Source organism: Austrofundulus limnaeus, unplaced genomic scaffold (genome assembly GCF_001266775.1).
Source record: "Austrofundulus limnaeus strain Quisiro unplaced genomic scaffold, Austrofundulus_limnaeus-1.0 Scaffold173, whole genome shotgun sequence".
NCBI classification, from domain to species: domain Eukaryota; kingdom Metazoa; phylum Chordata; class Actinopteri; order Cyprinodontiformes; family Rivulidae; genus Austrofundulus; species Austrofundulus limnaeus.
The window spans coordinates 246942-256512 of record NW_013952575.1 but is presented as its reverse complement, the minus strand read 5'-3'; the positions used below and the strand labels follow the sequence as shown (position 1 = coordinate 256512).

General features: G+C 35.0%; 1 protein-coding gene across 1 annotated transcript in view; it reads left to right on the top strand.

Annotated features, from left to right (window-relative positions):
• LOC106523995 (sodium channel subunit beta-4) overlaps positions 1-4373 on the top strand; it is a 13745-nt gene extending 9372 nt beyond the window's left edge. The window contains exons 3-5 of the mRNA XM_014017611.1: positions 166-385; positions 561-690; positions 1453-4373. Coding sequence (XP_013873065.1) covers positions 166-385; positions 561-690; positions 1453-1546 — 444 coding nt within the window. The 3' untranslated portion in view covers positions 1547-4373. The remainder of the gene's footprint in view (positions 1-165; positions 386-560; positions 691-1452) is intronic.
• Positions 4374-9571: the final 5198 nt, after the last annotated feature.

Below are 9571 nucleotides of genomic sequence, written 5' to 3'. Positions count from 1 at the left end.
AGAAAGAAAGAAAGAAAGAAAGAAAGAAAGAAAGAAAGGATACTGCCAAGGATGCAAATTCAACTGAGGCATCTGACGACATAGACATTAAACAATACAACCTATGTTGTTTCAAACAATGTACAATGTGCAATTTGTTTTGCATGTATATGCTTGTGTGTGCAGTTATGTGAAGCAGAGATWCCTAAAGAGAAAGTGGAGCCGAAGGTCCATGTTTACCGCGACCGTGTCGAGTTTGTTGGCTCTTCGAAGACCAACAACATCTCCATCTTGTTGTGGAATATAACCTTTGAGGATGAGGGAGAGTACATCTGCTTTGCCAGAAACCCAAAAGAGAAGAACCGCAACCACAGTGCCATCTTCACCCTTATAGTGGTCGACCAAAGTATGTAGCAAATTAATCTGACTTGTTCAAACCTGGAGCAATGTAGAGCCTTATTTACATCCCAACAAAACCCTGCTCAGACATTTAGATAAGAAAGCTATCAAGCTACCTTTGTTCATATTGGACTAATACCTGTCTATTATCCATGTTTATACTTTATCTCCCTCTTTTTTAGTGAAGGAGGTTGACAATAGATTGACTATCCTTATAGTCTCAATCGTGGGTGGAGTCATTGGCTTAGTTATCATCATTATGGTGATAAAGGCCTTGGTCGTTCATTTCCTAATGAAGGATAGTGAAAAAACGTGAGTATATTACTGACCAATAATAAGGCATTGTGGATGAATCTTTATATCATTAATCAATCATATTTCAAAGACAGATCAGTTTTATCATCCTGCGTCAGGTTCAGCATTTATTAGTTGAATGTGGTCATCTTCTGAACTGGTATTTATAAAAGAACAATCTTAACATGTTTTTTCTTTTTCTTTTTTAAATAAATCACTTTGGTTAACAAATATTTAATAACGTTTTTATTTTGATGACAAAATTCTGTTGACATTGCCGTAACAAACAGCAGCTACTGTATATTCCTACAACTAAAATTTGCTGTAAAGATAGTAAAACCATTTAGAGGCTGATTTTATTGGTTGTTCGTTTTACCAGCTACACTGTTGTTCGCATTTTGTTAAAACATTCCATTGACTTTTTCTCTGTTCCAAAGAAACTTGTATGTTGTTTATTTAGTGTCAGCCCAACCAAGGTTTTCAAGGTTTTAACCAAGGTTAAATGACATTGTTCATTTCTATATAAATTTATTGTGGAATATATGGTACACTTAAAGAAAAACAATTCTGTCATTTCTGCCCTTTTTTTTTTGTTTTATGTTTTTCAAGTTCACATCTGATAACACTGATGACCTTAATAAACAGAGGTTACCGCAATGTATGACTGATTGGAAAACATTTTTAAATGATTAAGTCAATACTTTGTGTTTGCAAAGTAAAGTCCCGATCAATCGTTTGCTTCTCCCTTATCTCAACCTTTCCTTTCTCTGTCCTCTGCAGTAAAGAGTGCCTGGTGAGCTCCTCAGGGAATGACAACACAGAAAATGGACTTTCAGGAGCCAAAGCTGACAACAAAGGGACACCAAAGGCTTAAGTCAAATGCAAAGTATGTCTGTATGTTTGTATATATGTTAGACAAACGGACACGCTTCCTTGGGAAGGAGCTCACCGGACTGATTTATTTTAGTAGACTCCAAATAATGCAACTTGGAAGTGTCTACTGTAAACCATGCTTGAGATTTGAGAGGTGTAAAATGTGCAAAGGGCCTGGATCACTCTCTTACCAACACGAAAGCCCAATTGTTCCAAAGTATGCAGCCGGTTCTGAAATTCTACTCTGCATCTTTATTTTCAAAAGGTTTTCATTCTCTCTTCGCATTTTCGATTACAAGACAATGAATAATCTAATAATCTCTCCTTTTTTATGAGAATATTATTGGTGTAACTATCTCAGTAACACAGATTAGACATTTCAGGGTAGTTAATTTATTTAAACAAAGTTAACTTTTTAACTAATATTTTGGTTTACAGTACGTTTACATCACAGTCTTAGGTTTATTACAAATTTTGTACAAAACTGACAGCAAATTGAATTGCCACATTCTTTAAACTGCCTAGATGAACAGCACAAACTTATAAAATGCACGCCTAAAACAGATATAAAATTTATCTTTGAATTAAACCTATATGACAGTCATGGTTGATTCATAAATAATAATGACATATTTGAATCAGAAAAAAATGAAAAAGACAAAAATACACTTTTTGTACATTGTTTTAACAATGAGGACTTGCAACTTTGCAACCAATAGAAGGTTTAAACAACTGTTTACTGAGATTTTTTAAACTGTTTTGAGTTTCTGCCTTCATGGTTTCTGCATATACTTTATCTATTTAGGTTATAATGACAAAACTTTAGGCTGATGGCTGGGCTTTCCCTGGGTGACAGAAGGATCCAATTCTGCACAGATTTTCTTATTTTGCTTTAGATAAACACAGGTGCCTGTTCTGCTTCTGCTCCCTCTGCTGATGGGAGGATAAAAACACAGAAAATATTAATATTAATAATAATAATAATCATAATATCCTGAGTCTCATCAAAGACAATCCCAAGACCACCTAGCTCGCTGTAGAAAAAGAATGAACCTAATCATGCTGCTTCAGAATATTAACCAATGCATTTTTAGCATGTGTACATTTTATGTAATGTCATGCTGCACTACAACACAGGAGCATTACTTTATATATTGAAATTATCTCATGTAATCATCCAAAGCGGCTTGAAGTGCTTTAAACTCATATGCACTTTCCAACATTGCAACACAAGATTTTTTTTTTTACCCAGGTTAGGGCAATTAAAAGGGAACCTTTGCCAGTTTGACTAGCAGGTATCACTGAAATAGTATAACTAAAAGAAAATTTAACCATACTCTATATGTACGAATAGATCAGCTTTTCCCATTTTTCAGTCATGTATTTAAACACACCTTGCAGAGAAGTCTGTTTTTTCTTTGTCTTGGTGACAGCAGGTCACATGTCACACACAGGTCACTGTAACATTTTTAATGCAAATAGAAAAAGAAAAACAAGTCTAAATGACCAGATCTGTTTCGTGAGCAAATATTTGACTTCCAGGTGGACTGTAAATAATTTTGATAAAACGTCCTAAAACACTAAATACTACGGTTGAGCCGATCAGTATATCTGAATAATGGTATTGAATTTGTCACTACTGCAAAAAAAAAAAAAAACTTTATCGCTAAAATTGAAAGTAGATGCTGAACAGTGAACTACTCCTGTAATGCAGACGTTGCAACAGTGTGTCACCGATGTACAGCAGACAAGGCTGATGTTAAAATCCACAAACAGAAGGTCAATTACAAGAAATCAGGAGAGGAGTGTGGCAGCTACTGAAATGCAATTCAGTTTAAAAAAAAATGGTTTCATCACTACTTTGAGTCGATATCTGCAATCGACTTGGAACATTCCTGACAAAAACATGCAGTACATGAAAAACAAGTCAAATAATTCAACTTCAGCAGACAGCACAGATGAATGAAAGACTGTAAAGACTGCCAGCTTATGTTTGGCTCACAAGGCAAGATTCAAAAACTTTTCTTTTGTATTTTGGATTTCCCTCTTTGCATTACATCATTTTCTGTTTGGCTACATGTCACATCCAACAAGCTGCATGCTTGTTTGTACTTTGGAACGCCACACACGCTGGGATATCGATCCAAGACAATCCAACATGTTGAATATTTACAGTTTGAAATCAGAGCAGTCCCAACATCCTTCCAAGCTGACTATATCGCTCTGAACGCACCACACAGCAGGAACATCTCTTAAAATTATCTTCAAAAGTCATCATGATTATTGGAACCTCATTAAGATTATCAGAAGAACAAAATCGGTCCAAAAATCGGCACAGTTATCTTGCCGTGTGAACCCGGTGTTAGGCATGTAAAACATCAGTCATTTGTGTTTTCATTTTGTTAAAAACATTTATATTCATAGCCACAGATTTAAGATGAAGGATTTGTGATGTAGTGGTAAAGCTTCCTTGTGAGAATTTAATTTGTAGTTCCCAAAATTCACCCAGTTTGCTTGAACCATAGAAATTCCTTTTGTTATAAAGTGAAACATCTTCAGGGAAAAAAGGAAGTCTATGTTCCCTTTATTCAATAACTTAAAACCTATAATATTTTTAAACCCAGGATTTTTACTTGTTGACTAATAGGCAAATCTATAGAGAAAAACCAGTATTTAACTTAGTCCAGTTCAGAACAGACAAAAACAGTTTAATATAGTTGAAATGTGTAGCATTAAACATTTTTAGGAAGCTTGCTTTAATTTTCTAATTGATATTTATGTGTGAGCAATAAAACTTCTAGCAGTTTTCATGATGTGTTGTTGCATGCGAAAACAAACAAACAAACAAACAAACAAACAAACAAATAAACAAATAAATAAATAAATAAATAAATAAATAAATAAATACTGAATTACATATACACAACAATACATGTTGGAGTATGGCTGAAAGAGTTTAAAATATCCCACCAATATGTGAGTTCAACAGACTTCCCGTTTCATTGTGGCACATGTTAACAAGCAAAAACTATATAGTGCTTGCATAAAACTAGAGCCGCCCTTTCTTTGGGGTTTAATTACAGCACGAGGTCTCTTGTGTGAAACAGATAGAGATGAGCTTCCAAACTCACATTCATAACAAATCCCTAACAAATTCAAAATGTTTTTGTTTAGTCAAGGACTTAAATGCTCAGAGTCACGTTGATTCCACTGGGAGCTATACACGGGCATGTAAAGGTCAAAACAAGTTTGTGTGTAGAAGCTTGAGTCTCATGGCAAATAGCAGAATTTGAAATATGTATTTTTTGTTCTCTCTTTCCACCTGCTGCTCTCATAGGAATGTGCATTGGCCCTCTTGCTTTTAATGGAAGCATAAGGCAGACATCAAATTATGCAATAACCTGTTAAAAGGCACTTTATTGATGTGTCTGTCCAAGGCATGTCTCATTGTATTGATGTATGTATCTATGCCACACTAATGTATCTCAGACATTAGAACCGTCTATTCACATCGAACTGGCTTGAACAAATTGTGTTCCATTTATATTTAGCAGAAGATTCCCTGTGCAGAAGTTCATCTGGAGCTTCAACACTCTAAAGTTGCACAATGACTGACCATCTTGATTGTTGTGGGAGCTTGTAAAAAGCATGAAATCTGATTTATTATATCTTGACTGAATGAAAAGTACAGCTGCTGCACTAATGGCTTCAAAAGAGACTGATTGGAATCTGATTGCAATTTATTTAGCCTCTTCTGTACAGAACAGCTGATGTCCTTTTGCTTTTCATGCCATGAATTGATTGTAGTGTCCTTGGTTTAATTCACCAGCAACCCATGGTGAACATTTTTACCATCCTAGAATAGGTCCACCAACTGAACTATGTGCAACACCATTTTAACTGTGAAACAGAACCCATTTGGAAGAGTGTGATGATAGGTTATGAAAGGACTTTTGGTTGTCTTCAGTGTCTTAAGGAGACAGATGTGTTCACTTGAAAACCATCTGGATCAATGTGTCATAGACCGGCAATCAGCTTTCATTCAGTGAACAGATACAACACAAATGCTTCAAAAACTAGATAAACAAAAAAGACAGAGTTAAAATGAGACACAAGATGGTTGGAAATGTTGCTTGCTATGTAATTTAAAGTGCACACTATATTCAAAGTGGAATTTTGTTGCTAAATGAAACTGGAAATAATTAATTTCCATTGAACTGACATTATATTGTGGTTTCTACTCTAAGTACTGTAATAGCCACTAGCAATGCAATTACTGTGCAATGTATTGTATACAGTACTATGTTGTCTTTGTTATGTTCTCAAAATGTGAATGTTATAGTTGTATGGATGAACCAACCACACAAAACAGACAAACAGACGCACACTTGCACAACTGGTAAATGCTTCATTTGAAGATTCATCAGTGAAGAAGGTAGTTCCACGGTTTTACATCTTCCTGTAGGTAAACACCAGGATGTTCTGTACTTTTCTTACCCCATACATCAACCCAACAGTACCTAAAATGACATTACAGATAATTGAACAGAAATTGTGACTGTTTTTTAAAGGGGACATATCATGCAAATCTACTTTTTTAGCCATTAAATACATTTTGTTGTGTGCTTGGAGTCTTTAGGAATGCAGAAGATTTAGATTTAGTCTGATTAGATATCCTTATATATTATTTTGGTCATCTTTTTCAACCCATTGAGTTTTGTCTGTTCTTCATGATGTTTTTTTGTTTGTTTGTTTGTTTGTTTGTTTGTTTGTTTGTTTGTTTGTTTGTTTGTTTGTTTGTTTTTGACTATTGTGTCACATTGTTTGCGACTGAACTTCTAAATAAGTTCTGGACTTACAAACTACAATTAGTTCATCTTCATTCTCCTCTGGCTCTGGGCCAGACTCTCAAACATCTAAGGCTGGATGGACAAGTCTTCTGTTGTTGACATCTTCTAATTCATTTGTAAATAATACATTTCTGTGCTGCTAGACAGTCGTATATCTGCTATCAAATTAGAATGGACCGCTCTGAGAGCTGGAGGAGGGCGGGGTGAGAAGTGCCTTGTTTGTATTTAAAAAGACAGCCTCAAAACGAGTTGATCTGAGTCACACCTCTGAAAAGAACTGAAAGAGGGGCTTGTGGAGTTACAATAAGGAGGAATTCAGACCAAAGCATTGCAGTTAAACTTTGTTTAAACCCCAAATGAATGATTTACATTTTAAAAATAAGGATTTAAAAGCATGATATGTCTCCTTTAATGTGTCCTTTATTGATTTTTTTCTCTTTTCTTTGTAAACTTCAATCTGATCATTTGCTTTCTGAAATGAGGCCCATAAATTTGATGAGGAAGTTATTTCTATTTTATTTTTATTTTTTGTTAAAATGATAAAATAATGTAAGATATGTAAAACTATCAAACCAGGTTAGTGTACATTATGTCAACAATGCAGAGTGGTGATCTGATTCAGAGATGGTGACATAAAATAAGGCTTCATGATTTACTGCATTAAAACTATTTAGCAGCCCTACATTTCCTTGAGACCAAAATAATTGGAAGTATTATCTATTTCAAACCATGTTTTCTGTTTCCATCTCGCCTCTTCTTGGAAACACTTCTCCTGATGCTCACATGACTCTTGAGGTCAGCTGCTTGAAGTGACTGCTGCAGTCCAGAAAGCAGCAGACTGTAAACTGCAGTGGTGTAAACCAGCACAATAACTCCCAGAAGGTTGCCACCTAGTGGTAAATAAATGTGTAATACATTATAGTTTCTCCTGTAGTGCAAGGCAATGAAATAGACAAGCTATGGGTATTAGTTTGTATAATTAGGATTACAGAAATAACTAAATAATAAAAACAATTATATTGTAAAATAAAAAAGCTTAAATGATTAGCTGTGTGATAAAATCATTCGCATTTTCCACAATGGTTATACGCAATTATGCATTTACTGCTATTGCTTCATGTAGTCTAACTAGTTGAACATTTAATTTGTATATCTGTGCCAAACCACTATTTAAACCTGTAAAAAGAAGAAAAAAACAAACATCAGAACGTTGTTTACAAAAAAACACAAGTTTATTTAAAAAAAGGACAAATTACTGACTTTTAACAACCACAGTGAACATGTAAATTTTAGGCTTTACTGTAGCATCATTCACTATATTAACAAGGTGTTCAGTTATCTGATTGACAACTCTGATTCTTAATAATAATAATTAGCATTGTTCTTACTGCCAGAGCAGCTGAAACTCACACTGCCAGTCCAAGAGTCTCACGTCTGCTGTTCTTACATCACTGTTACCACGACCCGTAACTCACAAATTACTTTACTAAAGGCCGTTGTAATACTCAAAACTGCTGTAATAATGCCAATTAAATACAAAAATGTATGCGATAATAGGCTACTTTACATAACTCTGGTATTTGCAGCAGATGAACGTCACACTGCCAATCCAAAAGATCCACTCTGCCTCCCACATTCCACACCAGAGCTGCGACTAACACTAACCCTCTGTTTAGAGATGGGATCAGTGTTTTTAGACAGTTTTGGACATTTTATAGACTGAACATTTTTATTTATTTAGGAAAACTGGCAGTATCGTTCAAACTACTGAGTTAAAAACATATCTTACAAACTTGATGCAGTGCAAATCAAAACAAATATGGAATTATAGAAATGTGTATTTTATTTGGCTAAAACAGAAATCCTTTGCTACAGTTCTGACAGTTAAATAATGTAATTGTTGGTAGTGATGACCAAACTATGATTCATGTTAAGACTTCACACATTGTGTACACCAAACAAACTGCCTTCAGCAACTCTTGACAGAATATCTAAAATCAAGACGTGCTAGTTCGAGGTTTGAACTGTTGGCTTTAACGTTAGTGTTTAGATTTTTTTTTTACACATTACCAGGCTGTAAAACATTTGTCTGTCCTTATAAAAACTACTAATTAATATCTCAACATGTTAGCAATTTAAAACCATAACCCTTGTGCAAATGATAGAACCCAAGTGTAGTGAGGTAGTTTGCTGAGATCCTTATAGTCATCTCAAAGTACACAAGCAAAGCAAACCTGCAGCCCTGTTTTCCTGGGTCTACCTTTCTGTGAATGTTCAGCTCTTTGTCTATCTATTTAACTATGTTTGCCTCATGCTCCCTTCATGACTATGCACCTCAAACTTTTGACCTTGAAAAATACATACTAGAAATAAAAATAAAAATACTGGAAAACCTTCCCAGACCTATGTGGAGTATTGTTGTGCTTTTTTTTTTTTTTTTTACGTTTGAAGAGTACCACACCATGCCATACCACTTTTATTTATAAAGCACTTTAAACAGCACAAGGCCAACCAAAAAGCTGTGCAACAGACAGACACAACAGGACATAGTCAAAATACAGTCAGAATACAGATAAAAATGTGGAGCATTTACATTTACGGCAACTGAGTTATGAAACACGGTGAGGTTTTGCACCATCTCACTCAGACTCAAAGGCAAGGCAGTAGTAGTGTGTTTTTAAACGAGACTTGAGGACAGCGAGGGAAGGAGACTGTCTGACATGTAGTGGTAGATCATTCCACAGTTTTGGACCTGCTACAGAAAAGGATCTGTCACCTCTCAGTTTAAGACGAGAGTTAGGGAGCTTCAGAAGCAGCTGACCAGATGATCTAAGAGTGCGCTGTTGGACAAGTGGATGCATTAGATCTGAGAAGTAAGAGTGGACGGAGCTGTTTAGGCATTTATAGACAGGATGATGAATTCTGAAATGAACCGGAAGCCAGTGAAGAGATGCTAGAACAGGAGTGATACGTTCTCTTTTTCTTGTGCCAGTTAGAGTAATTATAAAACAGAAAGCGTAAATAGTAATTATAAAACATCCTCTTATAAAACAAAGACTGGAAATGTGTATTTTTATGTGTTTATATATTTGTTTTATTAATGTATTATTCTATAAATCTTAGATCCATATTTTTAAATAAACATTTTGAATCCACATGTAAAATCTGTTTTAGTC